The sequence below is a fragment of the Tupaia chinensis genome, unplaced genomic scaffold, assembly GCF_000334495.1.
Source record: "Tupaia chinensis unplaced genomic scaffold, TupChi_1.0 Scaffold000051_1, whole genome shotgun sequence".
Lineage (NCBI taxonomy): Eukaryota > Metazoa > Chordata > Mammalia > Scandentia > Tupaiidae > Tupaia > Tupaia belangeri.
The window spans coordinates 476,037-494,299 of NW_006159509.1; the positions used below are offsets into that span (position 1 = coordinate 476,037).

General features: G+C 41.5%; 1 protein-coding gene across 2 annotated transcripts in view; it reads right to left on the minus strand.

Annotated features, from left to right (window-relative positions):
* Positions 1–1,782, minus strand: part of MFAP3L (microfibril associated protein 3 like) — a 53,847-nt gene extending 52,065 nt beyond the window's left edge. The window contains exons 1-2 of one of the 2 annotated variants that reach the window (XM_027775325.1): positions 1,725–1,782; positions 304–382 (exon numbers count right to left, since the gene is read on the minus strand). Coding sequence is in view for 1 of the 2 variants with exons in the window: in XM_027775322.1 (XP_027631123.1) it covers positions 304–398 (95 nt within the window). In the remaining variant the exon portion in view is untranslated. Of the gene's footprint in view, positions 1–303; positions 614–1,724 lie in introns of those variants that run through there. The other variant, XM_027775322.1, reaches the window with a different exon arrangement.
* Positions 1,783–18,263: the final 16,481 nt, after the last annotated feature.

Consider the following 18,263-nt stretch of genomic DNA (forward strand, 5'->3'; position numbering starts at 1 on the left):
GCGGGATCTAGCCGCAGAAGACCGCGGGGAGGCTGCCAGGGCTGGAGAGTCCCCGGTTCAGACCGCGCGGCCTCTCGGGGGTCAGGGGCGGGGGCCTCGGTGGCAGCCCCGCCAAAGTTATTTACCGGAGCCGAGGGCACTTATTGCAGACGCCGTAGTGTTTGGGCAGCGCGGTTGATAATTGTCAGGGGCAGGGCGCTTCCAGGGCTTCCACCGCAACTTTTCTGAGCGTCGCAACGCACTGGTGTCCAAGGACGCTCAGGAAAAGGACAGTAAAGGGAACCCACCAACCCCCAAACCTACCCCGTCTCCAAGACAGTCTTGAGGGGCTGCGCTGTCAGTTCTTGATGTCGTTTAGAGCAAAGCCCACACACAGAAGAGGCTGAAAGAAAATACATCAGGACGTTCACTTGGTGGCGTCTGGTGGAGGGGTTCCAGGGACCTTTCTCATTTTCATCTTTTTAAAAAACATTATTTGTAGTTTGTATGTTTTCTCTAATGAACAACAGCTTGGTTTTTTAACAAGGAAAAAATAGATTTAAATGTTATTTTAAAATCATTTGTAGACGTTTTGCCGTACGATCCTGCAACGTAAGTGACTTTTAATTTTCTTTTTAAGGCTCGAGTGCGGCTGTCAATTTCGGGCGCCGGCTTTTCAGCTCTCGGCCGGTCCCCTTGGCCACGCCCCGCTCCCGCCCTTTTACTCCGGTTCCTCCCTCTTCTCCTTAAGTTGCTGCAAAAACCCGGAAAGACAGATTCACTCTCCACGTTTTGCCGTACGATCCTGCAACGTAAGTGACTTTTAATTTTCTTTTTAAGGCTCGAGTGCGGCTGTCAATTTCGGGCGCCGGCTTTTCAGCTCTCGGCCGGTCCCCTTGGCCACGCCCCGCTCCCGCCCTTTTACTCCGGTTCCTCCCTCTTCTCCTTAAGTTGCTGCAAAAACCCGGAAAGACAGATTCACTCTCCTCCAGGTCAAATTTTTCTCCATTTGTTTCCCTTTTATCAATTCTGCTTTTGGTGTCAATTCTAAGAACTGTTTGCATAGCCATAGATTCTGAAGATTCTGTTTTTACTTTAAACTTTATTTTTTCAAGCAGTTTTAATTTCACTGCAAAATTGAGCAGAAAGCACACAAATATTCTTTTTCCTGAAAATTTTATGCTGTTATTTAAGACTGTGGTCTATCAGGTTGTAAGAAAAGTTTTGAGATATTTTTCTATGCAAAAATAAGTTGTGACTTTTCTGACAACTCAATATTTTTAGTTAATTTTTGCATAAAGTTTAATACTTAGATTGAAGTTCATTTTGTGTTGTTTAGATGTTCATTTAATCCAGCACCATTGTTGAAAAGACTATCCTTCTTCCACTCAATTGCTCTTATACCATTGTTTAAAAAATCAGATGGGCATATTCACGTAGGTGTATGTCCAGAGTCTCTGTTATGTTACATTGATCTGTGTGTCTCTTTACTCATATTATAGTCTTAAGTACTGTAGATATACAAGTCCTAAAATCAATAGACCTAGTCCTCTATTATTTTCAAAACTGTTTCAGCTATTTTGGTACACACACACACACACACACACACACACCCAGACACACACACCAAGGTTCCTGGTGGCTCCTGCAGCCAGACTGTGCATGCTCTGTCGCTGAATCAGGGATTACTGTCAAGAAGAGAGGAGGCTTTAAGTAATTCTCAGTCTCTCTCTTCCTCTCCTTACCTGACAAACTAAACCAAGTAGTGCCTCCGACCCCACGCCCCGAGCTCGGACCTGCAGAAATGGGTCAGGATCTGACTGAGCATGCTCAGGGCAGTACCAGGCTGCCGCACGCGGCTGCATCTGGTTGCCCAAGGTTGATGTAGCGGCGCTCGCTCGTCACGACATCGAAGCTCAGGAGACAGACGGGTGGAAACAGGGCTCAGGAGGGGTGGGCTAGCCTCGACACGTGGACGGGTCTCCCAGGCTGAGGACCATATTGGTGGGTGGAGGCGTGCGATCTGGTTGACAAGGGAATAAAAACCTGTTTTCTCCTGAAAGATTGGAATTAGAAACCATATTCTATTTTAAAATTAGTTTTATGGCATCTCGAATAACGACATATTTTAGCTCAAAGAACTTGGTAGCCTTTCTTTCAAGAAGCCTAAATCTTATTTTCCCAAGTATTTAATAAGCGTTCTTTGTAATTGCATTCGAGCAGTACGTTTTCACTTATTTTACTGAGTGTTCAATCTGTATTCCCATTCTCAAATAGTTCTTTAGTATTGCATTCCCTTTTCTTCTCAGGCATTTTTACAGTATGTTCACTCTGACTCTATTCTCCTCCCCCTCTCTCCTTCCCTTTTACATTCCCAGAGAACCTGCATACTGTTCTTATGCTCTCTTAGACACACTAGAGGTAGGTGGAGGAGGGGCATGCTTTTACTCTGAATTTGCAGAAGCGAAGAAGAAATGGAGAAAGGCTGCAGAGAAAAGATTTTGCAGATGTGAGACCAAACTCAAGAACCCAAAGCACTTTCATTGATTGAGTCTGGGAAAGTGAAGGGGATTAGTTGTCTGCTCTGTGTCTGAGAAGGAAGATGGACAGGTGTGCCAGCTGCTCACTGAGGCTTGGTGTACAGTGGGAAATACCCTCAGTGATAATTACCCTTCATTTCAACTTACCAGCCTCGCCTAGCTCCAACGTGGCTTCAGTGTGGTTTTCAGAAGACATCAGTTTGAGTGGAAGGTCACTCTTGGGAGAATGAGTTGAACGAGATGCTTCCCTCTCAGATCCTATCTTCTACTGGGGTCACTCTATCCATCTCCTAAATCTTAAGAATTGTCACCAGTATCCCTGTGCTCCGTTCTTGAACTTGCCCAGGTCCCCATAGACATCCACACCAAAAACAGTCTGGCCTGGGAAAGGACAGACAAGATGGCTCTTCAACAGTTCATACTGCCATTCCTACTGGTCTGAGGCTTCCTGCTCCCCATTCTATCATGATTTTTTTCTTGGTTTTTCTTCCCCTCTTACTGTTCCTTCTCATCCTCCTCCTCCAGGTTCGTTCCCATTGTACCACTTTTTGTTGTTGTTATAGGGCACATGTACTCACCAGAGAGAGATGCGGTGGAGGAGGAGAAGGGAAGTCAGAAATCACTCCCGGGGGGATGGCCACATCTCAATTCCTTCTCCATTCTCTTCTTGGGATTTTGGGAATGCATGCACATGCACCCAGTATATTTCCCAAGCTGCCAGGTCCAGGACTCAAATCATGTACTTGGCCATGAAGGAGTCAGCTGCCTTAACAACTATGCTGCCTGGCTAGCCCTGTACCACCCTTTTGTAGGTGTTCCGTGACCTCTTCCCTTCTGCTCTCCCTGAGGGTTCTCATCTTCTCTTATGATTGTAGTGCCAAGGTGGTGTTAGCCAATGTGTGCCCATACTACAATGTTACGTGTATATAGCTGCAATTCTTTCTGGCCACGAAACACCTGTTCTAATTGGCCTGTACTGTATTTTAAATATGTTCATGTGTGGAACTGCTGTGATGGAGTTAAGAGAGTGAAAACTTGATTTAGTTATGATACCAAAAGGTGAGGCTTTCGGAAAGAGATTAGGATCAGGTCTTTGGGGTGCAGCTCCCATGACTGAGTTTGGGTAGGTTTTAAAGGAGAAGGAATGAAACTGTAACAGAGGACTCATAGGCAGTTGCTCTGCTCTCTCTAGTGATGTGACCAGGACTTTGCAAGATGCCCACCAGATATTGCCCCTGGAGATTGGGCCTCCCAACTATGAGCTGGATAAACCTCTGTTTTAAAAAATCACCCAGTTACAGGTATTTCTTTTAGCCACACAATGGTGGACTAAGTCAGTGTCTACTATTTGTCCATATTGGCTGCTAATATTTTGGATATCCCAGACTCCCCCCCCCCCCCCCCCCCCAACACACACACACACACACCCAGACACACACACCAAGGTTCCTGGTGGCTCCTGCAGCCAGACTGTGCATGCTCTGTCGCTGAATCAGGGATTACTGTCAAGAAGAGAGGAGGCTTTAAGTAATTCTCAGTCTCTCTCTTCCTCTCCTTACCTGACAAACTAAACCAAGTAGTGCCTCCGACCCCACGCCCCGAGCTCGGACCTGCAGAAATGGGTCAGGATCTGACTGAGCATGCTCAGGGCAGTACCAGGCTGCCGCACGCGGCTGCATCTGGTTGCCCAAGGTTGATGTAGCGGCGCTCGCTCGTCACGACATCGAAGCTCAGGAGACAGACGGGTGGAAACAGGGCTCAGGAGGGGTGGGCTAGCCTCGACACGTGGACGGGTCTCCCAGGCTGAGGACCATATTGGTGGGTGGAGGCGTGCGATCTGGTTGACAAGGGAATAAAAACCTGTTTTCTCCTGAAAGATTGGAATTAGAAACCATATTCTATTTTAAAATTAGTTTTATGGCATCTCGAATAACGACATATTTTAGCTCAAAGAACTTGGTAGCCTTTCTTTCAAGAAGCCTAAATCTTATTTTCCCAAGTATTTAATAAGCGTTCTTTGTAATTGCATTCGAGCAGTACGTTTTCACTTATTTTACTGAGTGTTCAATCTGTATTCCCATTCTCAAATAGTTCTTTAGTATTGCATTCCCTTTTCTTCTCAGGCATTTTTACAGTATGTTCACTCTGACTCTATTCTCCTCCCCCTCTCTCCTTCCCTTTTACATTCCCAGAGAACCTGCATACTGTTCTTATGCTCTCTTAGACACACTAGAGGTAGGTGGAGGAGGGGCATGCTTTTACTCTGAATTTGCAGAAGCGAAGAAGAAATGGAGAAAGGCTGCAGAGAAAAGATTTTGCAGATGTGAGACCAAACTCAAGAACCCAAAGCACTTTCATTGATTGAGTCTGGGAAAGTGAAGGGGATTAGTTGTCTGCTCTGTGTCTGAGAAGGAAGATGGACAGGTGTGCCAGCTGCTCACTGAGGCTTGGTGTACAGTGGGAAATACCCTCAGTGATAATTACCCTTCATTTCAACTTACCAGCCTCGCCTAGCTCCAACGTGGCTTCAGTGTGGTTTTCAGAAGACATCAGTTTGAGTGGAAGGTCACTCTTGGGAGAATGAGTTGAACGAGATGCTTCCCTCTCAGATCCTATCTTCTACTGGGGTCACTCTATCCATCTCCTAAATCTTAAGAATTGTCACCAGTATCCCTGTGCTCCGTTCTTGAACTTGCCCAGGTCCCCATAGACATCCACACCAAAAACAGTCTGGCCTGGGAAAGGACAGACAAGATGGCTCTTCAACAGTTCATACTGCCATTCCTACTGGTCTGAGGCTTCCTGCTCCCCATTCTATCATGATTTTTTTCTTGGTTTTTCTTCCCCTCTTACTGTTCCTTCTCATCCTCCTCCTCCAGGTTCGTTCCCATTGTACCACTTTTTGTTGTTGTTATAGGGCACATGTACTCACCAGAGAGAGATGCGGTGGAGGAGGAGAAGGGAAGTCAGAAATCACTCCCGGGGGGATGGCCACATCTCAATTCCTTCTCCATTCTCTTCTTGGGATTTTGGGAATGCATGCACATGCACCCAGTATATTTCCCAAGCTGCCAGGTCCAGGACTCAAATCATGTACTTGGCCATGAAGGAGTCAGCTGCCTTAACAACTATGCTGCCTGGCTAGCCCTGTACCACCCTTTTGTAGGTGTTCCGTGACCTCTTCCCTTCTGCTCTCCCTGAGGGTTCTCATCTTCTCTTATGATTGTAGTGCCAAGGTGGTGTTAGCCAATGTGTGCCCATACTACAATGTTACGTGTATATAGCTGCAATTCTTTCTGGCCACGAAACACCTGTTCTAATTGGCCTGTACTGTATTTTAAATATGTTCATGTGTGGAACTGCTGTGATGGAGTTAAGAGAGTGAAAACTTGATTTAGTTATGATACCAAAAGGTGAGGCTTTCGGAAAGAGATTAGGATCAGGTCTTTGGGGTGCAGCTCCCATGACTGAGTTTGGGTAGGTTTTAAAGGAGAAGGAATGAAACTGTAACAGAGGACTCATAGGCAGTTGCTCTGCTCTCTCTAGTGATGTGACCAGGACTTTGCAAGATGCCCACCAGATATTGCCCCTGGAGATTGGGCCTCCCAACTATGAGCTGGATAAACCTCTGTTTTAAAAAATCACCCAGTTACAGGTATTTCTTTTAGCCACACAATGGTGGACTAAGTCAGTGTCTACTATTTGTCCATATTGGCTGCTAATATTTTGGATATCACTGTGCCAAATCAGGTCTTTGTTTCCATGTTTCCCTGAGAGCAGACCCTTATGTGTAATCTACGAACTATCTTAACTGATACAGTCCTCTGGAAACTTGAGCCCAACGTATCCTAAACAAACTCATGAATTGTGATTGTTCTTTTGTTTGTTTTTCCAAGCTTGGTTATTGGTACAGGTTAACTGTCCCTAATCTGAAATCCAAAATGCTCCAAAATCCAAAACTTTTTCAGCACCAATGTGACACTGCAAGTGGAAAATGCCGCACCTGGTCTCATGTAATGGCCCACAGTCAAAATGTTGCAATACAAAAATATTATATAAAATTACCATCAGATGCTTATGGAACATAAATGAATTTTATGTTTAGAGTTGGGTTTCATCCCCTAGATACCTCATTATGAATATGCAAATCTTCAAAATACAAAAACAAAAACCTGAAATCAAAAACATTCCTAATCCCAAGCATTTTGGATAAGGGATGCTCAGCCTGTACTTCCACCATCTCAGTAACATATATCACGATTCTGCCCATTATCTGAGATTCATTCATCTGCCTTTCTCCTGTCATCCAACTAGCTACCTGGCACTGTCCACCCTGCTCTTAGGCATCTCTGAATATCTGCCCACCTCCTGTTGCCACCTGCACTTCCCTATTCAGACTCCGTTATCTTCCCAATTAACCATAGAGCAAAGACCTCATATTAATAGAAGAATCCTTTTTGTGTGTCCCTTCCAACCCATTCTTCATACCTCTTCAGACTATACTTTTTAAGCAAATTATACTGTTTGCTAAAAATCCTTAAGTGAATTCACAGTGCCTTCAGACCAAAGTCTAAGTTGTTTGGTTTTTCTCTAGGTTTTTGCTATAAGGTATGTGCACTCACAGAAGAGAGACAGAGAAAGACAGTGAGAGAGAAAGTGAGAAATCACCCCCAGGGGGATGACCATGCTGCTTTCCCTTCTCTATTCTTCTCTTGGGATTTTGGGCATGCAGACACATGCACCTGGTGTGATTTTCAAGCCTCCAGGTCTGGGATTTGAACCATGGTCAGCAATATAAGAATCCAGTAACCACCATGTCACTTGCTGGTCACTAAACTTGGACTAGTCCAAGTTCTTTCTTTTTTTGGGGGGGAAGGGGGAGGCCATAGATGGTGCCTGTCCTCACTGGAGAGAGACAGAGAGGAAATGTGAGAAATCATCCTGCAGAAGGGATGGCCATGCCACAGTCCCTTCTCTCCTCCATTCTCCTCTTGGGATTTTGGGCATGCACAAACATATGGCCAACTTAATTTTCAAGCTGCCGGATCTGGGACTTGAACTTCAGTCAGCCATATGGAAGTCCAGCACTTTAACCATTATACCACCTGCTGGCCTCTAAAGTCCAAGTTTTATGCATGAACTGACTCTTGCCTTCCTCTCCCTATTAGGCTCTAGACAGTCCCCTAATATACCATATCCTATCAATGAAAACACTTGCCATGGAAAGTCATGCTTCCACATGCCTGTTAGTTCTCTTGTCTCTCCTTTCCTTTTGTTCACCTGGCAACCTGTTAAGCCTACAAGACAGTTCAGGCTAGATGTCCTCTGACCTTGCTCAGGTGACCTCCTTTTGAGGTCTACACCTACTATACCTGTATCATGTACTTTGTCTTCATTCTGACTCTTAACCTTGACTTTATTTTCTTTGATCTCCACTACAGTGTTGGCAACTCACAAACGTGTGTCTCAGCCATCTTTGTATCTTTGTTCTCAGTTTTATGTAGAATTTAATTTTTCTTAAGAAATGAATTATTGTCATAAGCAACCAAATAATACTTAAAGTCCATTCATTTTGTAAATTCTTGAGAATTGCAAATTGATTGCAAAGAAAAAATATCAGAACTAAGCCATCATATATAAATTGCTGAACATTTATGTTCCTTTGAGTAATACAAGGGAGATTTCATATTTGACCTCTTCAAACCCAGTGAATTTTCTTCAGGTTCAGAAATCAGGAAATGCTTTGCAAGCTGGTCTGCTCCACTTGTTTTATTAGTCTACAGCTGCAGGAAGCTCAGCATTGTATAGCTAATTAATCCACAAGTTCAATTTTTCTCTATCAATGTGTTTCCTTCCACAGTGGAGTCGTAACTGCCTAATTATATAGTAACTCCTTAAAATAATTTTTTTTTTCTCTTGAAAGCATGGGACTCCAAGGGATCCGATGAACCATTTTGGGCTTAGCATATTTTTTAAGTAATTTTTTTTAAATCAGTTTGCATTGTGTGCTGAGAGCATCTAGAACTAACTGGGATCAGGAGAGAGGGATTGACCACCTGCTTCAGTCTCACAATGCGGGTGATACCTGTTTCAGACCTCCTCGATAGCGTGATCAAGGAGTCAGCAAGTTTAACAAGGCCTCCAGGGGATTCTTTTTTTTTGGGGGGGGGGGGGGGGTTGTTGTGGTTTGTTTTTTTTTTTTTTTTTTTTTTTTTTTTTTTTTTTTTGCAATAGGGCACGTGCGCTCGCCAGACAGACAGAGACAGAGAGACAGAAAGTGAGAAATCACCTCTCAGGGGGCATGGCCATGCCTCAGTCCCTTCTCCTTCATTCTCCTCTCGGGATCTTGGGTACGCACGCATGCACACGCGCCCGGCATGAGTTTTAAGCCACCAGGTCCAGGACTCGAACCACAGTTGACTATGTGGGAGTCCAGCGACATAGCCATTACGCTAACTGCTGGTCTCACCTCCAGGTGATTCTGAGCACTATGCAAGTATTTGAGAAACAGTTCTAAGTCATATGGATAAAAGGGAAAATAATAACTATTGATCTAAAACTTCAGGTGGTCCCTTTATTAGTTTTCTTTGGTGGAGACATATATGTGGGTGGGGGCGGGGTATCAGTCCATTTTTAAAAGGGTTATTCATGTTTGTGCTTATTAAATAGCTTTGGCTTATATTAGAGATCCTGGAGGATATAGAAGAGTAACCAGGCAAAGCAGCTGCTTGTTTCTCCACTTGTTGAATTGTCCTTGGTAGCCATCAGAACAAGCTGTAACTCTCCAGTGCCCCTTTCCTAAATTCTGCCTCCTTCAGCAGTGGAAATGAAAGTGTTGGCCTAGTGACCTTCCAGGAAGAGGAAAATAAGAGGTAGATGATCCCATGTTAGGCTTTTCCTTGTTCCTGGTAGTTTGACAGTATATAGTTAAGAAGGGGGCTGCGGAGGAAGGGAAGTAAGCAAATACTTCTCTCTATATAATCTTGTGACATGCAGCTGAAGCTCATCTTGAAAAGGCTGACTCGGTAGAGGAAAATATTCCCTTCCTCATTCTGGCTTTGGGCTGAGTATTGATGTTGGTTCCTTGGAAGTGTGTGTGCCTGTGTGTGGTCTCACCAGTTATGAGTATTGATGTTGGTTTCTTGGAGGTGTGTGTGCCTGTGTGTGGTCTCACCAGTTATGAGTATTGATATTGGTTACTTGGAGGTGTGTGTTCCTGTGTGTGGTTTCACCAGTTATGTAGCTGGAAAAATTAAGAGCTCAAATGCTGCCTGTGGCTCCCAGGGGGTAGAAGACTCAAGGTGCAGTGTCAAACCCTTCTTGTACCTCCCTCTGGGACCTTACCAAAGTCCTTTCCTCCTGGACACTGCCAACCCGACTCACTAATGGGTATCTCAGCCAAGCCTCCTGCTCCCAGAGCTTCATTCCAGACCGGTCTCAGGTTTAAGGAGATAGATTATTGATGAGAGAAGGCATACATCCAGGACTCTGCCTCCTGCATGCAGGGGCACAGTTTCCTGGAATGGAGGGGTGGATATTTGCATGGGAAGAAGAGAATAAGGAACCTCCTGATGACAGGTATAGACAAAGCTTGGTAGACCCTGACTAGGGAGATGGTTGAACTTTAGAGGAGATCCCTTCGTGTATAATTCAACTTTGCAGGTGCTTTGTCCTTGGACCCTGAAAGAGTCGTGTACATAGCTTGGAGTTTTGTATTATACTTTTAGGTTATACTTTTCTAGGGACGGAGAGAAGACCAATTATATACTTTCTCACCTTAAGATGAAGGAGGTTAAAATTGGATAACCAAAGTGATCAAACAACAGGCAACCAAAAATCACTGGTGGATTAGTGGAAAAACAAATATCCAAAACATGTTCTCTGCAAATTCTTTCTCCCAGACTAGACAGAGAGGTACTATCACCCACTATAGGCTTCTTGGATTAGAGGAACTCTCAAGGCCAAGTGAGTTTCTGGTAGCTTCATGGTGTACTAACAGTGACTGCTTCTACAAGATGAGAAACCCAAAGTAAACTTGGCAAGTTGAATTGTCATTTTCTGTGCTGGCTATTTTCATACCTTTGTATTTTTTTTTTTTTTTGAGTAGTTGTTTACAAGAATTGAGAGGAAAGGGAAACCAGCAGATGGCATAATGGTTATGTTGCTGGACTCCCACATGGCAGATCACGGTTCAAGTCCCATGCCTGGAGGCTTGAAACTTACACCAAAGGGAGAATAGGAAAGGAATTGTAGTGTGGCCACTTATCCTGGAGGGTGATTTCTTGCTTTCTGTCTCTCCATAGAGTACATGTACCCTATAACAATAATCTCTAATAAAAAATAAATAAAAAGGAAATTCTACACTTTATCTTCTTTTTTTTTTTTTTTTGTAACTAGTTTTTTTTTGGAACCAGCTGTCCAAAAATCCAAGTGCAACATTGAGAGGCTCCCTAGTGGGGAGCCTGAACACCCAAGACATCTACAAATAGGTTGTCACAACAGGAAAGGGGGTTTGACACAAAAATGTACCATGGATGGAATCACAGCTTTGACTTGACCTAACCCCAGAAATGAAGTTTCCTAACAAATCAAAACTTGTTCTTCCCTATTGCAGAAGGCACAGTACAAATGTGGTAACTGTCAGTATAATGCAGACTCTCTCCCCCAAACAGTGAATATAATTTCTCCCATTAAAGGAACGATTTGTTTGTTTTGTTTTCCATCATGGATAAGTATGCTTAAGAATAGGTTTTCTACTACTACTACTTCTTCTTGAAGTGTGTGTGTGTGTGTGTGTGTGTGTGTGTGTGTGTGGTGTTTTAAAGACAGAGCCTTGCTGTGTCATAATCCTTCTGCCTCAGTTTCCCCAGTTGCTGGGATCATAGTCATGTACCACTGCACCCAGTATTTTAGGGTCAGCGAGGAGTCAAACTTCGACCTCCCATGTGTCCTCAACCTGCCAAGCAGCCTCATCCAGTGTATGCTACTTGGTTGTGCTAGTTTTACTTTAGTTAGGAATCATGTAGTATTTGTGTTATAATTGCAATTATCTGGCTAAAGAAATAGGCTTTGGGGGACCAGCAGGTGTCATGGTGGATAAGATGCTGGATTCCCACATGCCTGACCATGGTTTGAGTCCCAGACTCAGTGGCTTGAAAATCACACCATATGCATGTCTGTGCATTCGCAAAATCCCAAAAGGAAAATGGAGTAGAAGTGATCACAGCACGGCCATCCTCCTTGGGGAGTGGATTTCACTCTCTCTCTCTCTCTGGTATTCAGGTATTTGCACATTCTATAGCTTCTCTTTAGTATTCTTTTTTTTAAAGTATGATCTGTTAATAGTATAGTTTCTGGAATATAATAGATATCAATATTTGGTTTAATTATATGTGGGAAATTGGTATTATAACTATATATTGGAATACCTTGGAGGCAGGCATTTTAAATAAATATGGTTGATCTGAAATGCCATTCAGACTGTGGTTTCTATGGTATTGATTCTACCTTTCTTTCTGCTGAGATTGTTTAAATCTGTTACCAATACATTTCTCTCTTACTTGTGTCAACCAGCAAAAAGCCAAAGCCGTTGATAATTCTAGGACAAAAGAATGACAAAATAGCCTGAATAACTTCAGAGGAGTGACCTGACTAAGGAATAGTGAGTGGCTTTTTTTGTCAGCAGATTAGTGGGCTCTCTATTGTAATAAGTTAACATTTTTGCTTTTAATTTCAATGAGCTTTTCTTACTGTGTTAATAGAAATTTTAAAGGTATTTTGAAATGAACCATCCCTAAAACTGAGGCATGTTGTGATTGCATTTATGAGCTAAATGGAAGCAGTTCCCTTAAACTGAATAGAAATTACAACTAGCTGTTCACAGATATGGAATGTAGGGTAAGAGGAGCGGCTAAGAATTGCTAATAAGCATAATAGCATTGGCTGGCAATGATGGGAGGAAACAGTGGAGGGTGAAGGGACTCTGCAGATCTTACTCAGTGTGATTGATTTATGTGATTTATAATACTGTGTGTGTGTTTTGCCCTATAGTACTAATTATTGAAAATGGACTAAGCTTGCAAAGGGAACACCCAGCCGTCTTCAGGAATCTTTTACTGTTACATGAGTATTACATTTAATTACATTAAAAGTCCACTATTACTTATTGCCCATATGAGATACAGAAGGTAATGAGTTCACTTTGAGCAAACTGCCTGTTAACCTTTTAGCCAATTGACCAGTCTACAATTCACCTAGAACTGGACCCTGGTCCTGAGGGCACGAGGATAATCAGGCAAAGACAGGTCTGAAAGTATCAATATTACAAAAGAGCACCCAAATAGTCATTGATAAGAAGCTCTCCTTCACCCTGCCCTACAATCATTTTACATTTTGGAGTTCTTTGTGTTTTGACTGTGTTCTGTTTTTTTCTACTCTACTTGGGTGCTTTGGGTTTTCAAGGTCTTAATCTGTAATTTTTTTTTTTTTTTTTTTTTTTGTCTCTTGTCTCTTGTTTTCATTTGTACTTACTTTCATGCTCTTTGTTTTTCTCAAGATTATTTACTCTCTTTTTATAATGTGATGGGAAGACTTATAAGAAGACTAGTGGGGAAGCAGGAGCCTGAAATTATTATTGGAAGAACCAGAGACACTTCTCAGATGCAAAGCAGCCTGTAGCCCTCCAGAACAGCATTCTTGTTGGCCTGACTTCCAGAACAGTTTTCAAAGACCACATGTTTAAGTCGTTGATTGTTTCTTCTAAGATAGTCAAGAATAAGCTCAAGAATAGATTTCCTTGAAATAGTAGTTGTCTAACCTGAAGTATAAAAAAATGTGATCGATAGGCAGATCAGGAACATAGAAGTTACATAATTAAAATATCTCTGACTTCTTAACTCACATGGCTGCATAGGTATTTCCGTATTTGTGGATCCACCTACAGAATGTACCTAACTGTTACTACTTAACTATTACAATGTCACCTTTAGAAAGTAGGTGGTGTGCTATTTGAGATGCTGGATCCCGCACAGCTGACTATGTGGTTCGAGTCCCAGATCTCGTGGCTTGGAGGACACACCAGGCGTGTGTGTGTACATACACACTCTGAGTCCCAAGAGGAGAACGGAGATGAAGGAATTGTGCTGTGACCATTTCCCCTGGGGGATGCTTTCTCACTTTCTCATTTTCTCTGGCAAGTATACATGCCCTATAGCAAAAACTAAAAAAGAAAAAAAAAGTAGATAACTTTAGCTTCTGTGGATGACCCTTTGCAATTTCCTCAGCATCCTGAAATCCAGTCATCTCAGAGTTGCAGCTCTGTCTTGAGTTTTGGTTAGAATAATAAGTTCCTCAAGAGAGGCATAGGAGCAGGACCATGGATGACAGGAAATAGAAATTTAAGAAAAGGGTATGTATCTGTCCATTTTATATTCTTGTCAAATGAGTGCAACTTTTTAAGGAATAAATATCTTCAATATAAATACATGCATTTTGATAGTTCTGGGATGAGAGTATTTTTCATTTTTTGCATTAATTTTCAGACTGTATCATTCTATACATGAAAATGACTATAGAGGAGTCAGCAGGTGGCAGGGTGGTTAAGAGTGCTAAACTCCCACGTGGCCAACTGGGGTCCAAATCCTGGACTTGGCAGCTTGATTTCTCATTTTCCCTCTCTCTCTCTCTCTCTCTTGCTCTGTCCTTGTTTGGTCAAATTAAAAACAAACAAACAAAGTTAAATAAAATAATTCTAAAAAAAAAAAAAAGATGACTATTGACCACCAGCACAGCTATGATAAAGCGGTAAGATGGGAAATGCTATATGAGTTTCAGTACGATTTGCTCTAAATGTCATCACAAGAAATTAGCCATATAATTCATGAGTTTCAGAATGGATTTCTTACAATATTTTGGACCAGTGAAACAAATATTGTGAATAAGTGGAAAAATCAAGTCTAATGCATACATTTCAACATACTATAACATAAATATGCCAGATTTATCTAACACTCTAGGAATACTACATAATTTACAGTGACAGTTCATTTACAGAAGAAGCTGTCTTTTTTTTTAAGCCATAAAACAAATTGGAGAGTGACTTTCATCTCCTGATTTATTTAAAAATTAATAAAAACATTAAGCATGATGAAGCATTTTCAGTGACAGGATTACTGCAAGAAAAAATACCAAGGACAATAAACATACAATAAATTTTACATTTTTAATTAATATGAAAAAGTTTTACTAAATAGCAATTAAGTGACTTTATTTGCACCTGGTGTGACATTAAAATTTTTCTATTTTGCAGACTATATAAAGTACATCATCTACTTTCTCAAATTAGGGTTAAAACCTCTGGAGAGTGGAAGCCACATGTCATATTCAGGCAGCCTCAGCATTCAGCCTGCACTTAGTGGTATTTGCTAAATATTTATTAATGAAAATATGAACATGTTAGAAATTTATGCAGCTTTCAAATAAATTGTTCTATATTAGGAAAGGAAGTATATGAGAGAAAGGCAATGACTTTCCATTGAATAGCTAGCTGTTTACCTAAAAAAATACATAAATAAAGATTATTTGGGTAGAACCAAGCTGATATTCAGAGAGGTGACTCCTCATGTAGTGTTAGGTTCCTGTAGGAAAAATTAATATAGAAAATCCATTAAATTGACCTTAAGATTTAAAACACTTGTTTGAGTACATAATCTGTACAGTGATTGTCATGCACACAAAAATTTCCAAAGGTTGGGATGAAAGGAAAGTCTCCATGGATGTCTGAGTGGTATGTTTTTTTTGTTGTTTTTACAAACTGAGACCACTCTTAGCTTGAAACATGAGAGCCCCATCTGTTTTAAAGAGAGCTATTAATGGGAAGCAGGCAGGTGGTGCAGTAGTTAAGATGCTGAATTCTCATATGGCTGACCACAGTTTGAGTACCGGACCTGGTGGTTTGAAAATCACACCAGAGCATGTGTGTCTATGCTGAAAATCTTGGGAGGAGAATGGATTGCAGCATAGCAATACCTTTTAGGGGTGATTTCTCACTTTCTCTCTCCAATGAGCGCATGTTCTCTTTCGAAAAAATAATGAAAAAAAGGGGGAGCAACAGGTGGGATGGTGGTTAAGTGTTAGACTCCCACATGGCTGACTGCAGTTTGAGTACTGGACCTGACAGCATGCTTTTTCAATTTCTCTTTTTCTTTCTCTCGTTTTGTATTTCTCTCTGGTGGGCACACATACCCTATATCAAATTTAAAAAATAATCATTATAATAAATAAAATAAAACTTATTGAAAAAAGATAGCAATTAAATTCTCAGGCTAATGGAGATGAGAGATGTCCCCAGAGATTCTGCTTGCCCACAGGATTGACTTCATTCTGTCTTAATGTTAAACCTTTAAAACTTTAGCACATATCTTTGTGAGGAGCCTGCGTGGACACTCCACCTGTGTGGAGTTGTGCTTCATTTCCAGAGTGGAGATTACGATCCTTCCTTCCAGTGCTTATGGTCTCATGTATGAAAGAATTGAGGATGCTGTGTATGAGTGCTATTGCAAAGCTCCATACCAAAACGTACTAGTACTCTTGTGGTTCATGTGCAACCATCTTAGCCTGAGGTGCAGACTCAAACCCACGGGATTGAGCCCCGCTTGATTTGTGTGCCAGTCACGCACATAGGAGTTTAAAATCCTTCATCTAGGACATAGTCCCGTCCTTCACTAGCCTTTCTCCGAGTCGAGTCTCTCCGCGTGGAGAAATCAGCTTACAGTAAAACAACTCATTAACAGTTTCAGGAGGGGCCAGTATTTGTGTCACCTTAGTGCAATGTGTTGCTCAGATGAAAGACTGAGAACTTCTCCTTTTTGTAAGGATATGGTTTAATGAAGCTTTCAGAGTAAAATATGCTGTGCTTCCATGGTTTGGTTTGTAGCTGGGACATGTGGAATTGTGGTTCAGATGTAATGTTCCATAAATATGTTTTTGTGAAGAAATCATTCTAGCTTGTTTGTTTGTTTGTTTTTTGGCCTGTCTCCCTTTTGGGGATACTTTAGGATAATTTAGAAGATACTTCAGAGAAAAGACCCATGATCATTTTACTCTTACTAAAATCAATTCTTGGGCTCTGATTTCTTCTTTTACATTTCTTTTTCTCTTAGGTTTTTGCCATACGGCACATATACTTGCCAGAGAGAGACAGAGATAGGGAAAGGGAGAAATCATCCCGCAAAGGGATAGCCATGCTGCAACTCCTTCTCCTTCTCCTCCATTCTCCTCTCGGGATTTTGGGCATGTGTGCACATGTGCCTGGCCTAACTTTCAAGGTGCCTGGTCTAGGACTCAAACAGTGGTCAACCATGTGGGAGTCCAATGCCTTAACCACTGAGTCACCTGCTTGCCCCATTTTTTAACAAACATTATTTTAAACAAAATTTGGGCTGGACCCCAAGCCTACTGGTTAAGAGAGCTGAATCCCACATAGCCCACTCCCATTGGAGTCCTGCCTCAGTGTCTTGAAATACATTCTAGGCACATGTGCGGGCGTGTCCACAATACTGACAGGATGGAGAGATGGAGGAGACAGATTTGTAGCATGACTACACCCCATTAGGTTCCCCACTCCCTCTAGTGAGCACGCAAACCCACTGGTAATTTTTAAAAAATGTAATTAATTTTCCACCACTACCTCTTTTCTTGAATCACATTTCTCTGTGAAAAAAGCTCATAAGGTATTGTAGGGGTTGTATGATTATTTCTCTGGAAAAATAGATAGTTGAGTCACTCATTCATTTTCCTTTTTCTGGTTTGTTGCACTCCTGTTTTCCTATTGTATACTTGGTTCTGATTATAGTCTTTCTTTCTTTATTTTTATAGCCTATAAAATTCATTATTGTGAAATTAACATTTAAGATGGTGTATACTATATTACAGACACCTCTTTTCCATGACCTGGAAAAGAATATCTCACAGAATGTAGTAACAGGATTACTTTGTCCTTTGGTACAATAGAACTGGTTTTTCCTGTTGAATTAAGCAGCCTGAAAGCTCCAAGTTAATTTGCAACATAACTCATTTTCATCATTGATTGAGACTTTTCTTCTCTGATCTCCCTGTTCTGATGTGTACTTCATCATTAGTGGAGATGAGCCTGATGAGTCTCTGCAGGTGAAAAGCATGATTCCTGAGGGACCTGCCAGGCAGAACTGTTTTTGGTACCAGGCAATCTTTCTAAGAACTTCCATCGACTTTCTTGAGATCTATCTTAGTTCCTTAGCTTCCTGGTCATACCTTCATATATGACATCCCAGTCAAAGCCCTGACAACAACCAGTATTTTCAATTTCTGATGCAAGGTAACAGATATTATTGAACTTATGCAGAAAACCATTTTACCATAAAGTAAGAATGCTCACAGATATTATGCAATTCTAGAGGGGTCAGGAAGGGAGAAAAGTTTATGTTTCAATTTAAAGAAAAAAAATTTTTTAATAAATTGCTAAACCTATAACTCAAAAGGAAATAAAAATCTTTAAATCTAGAAGACAAAACATAGAAGAAAATCAGTAGTGTTTTAGTAAAAAGTCATAAAATTCTATTTCACCAGCTCAGTATCATGTATTTAATCTCTCTTCTGTTAAATTTGCTGTGTTACTGTGGTCTGATGTTTCTGTTTAAATCTTTGAAGTTAATATTAAACATAATCATTGATATTTCTGGACTTGTCTCTACCATTAAGTTGATCATT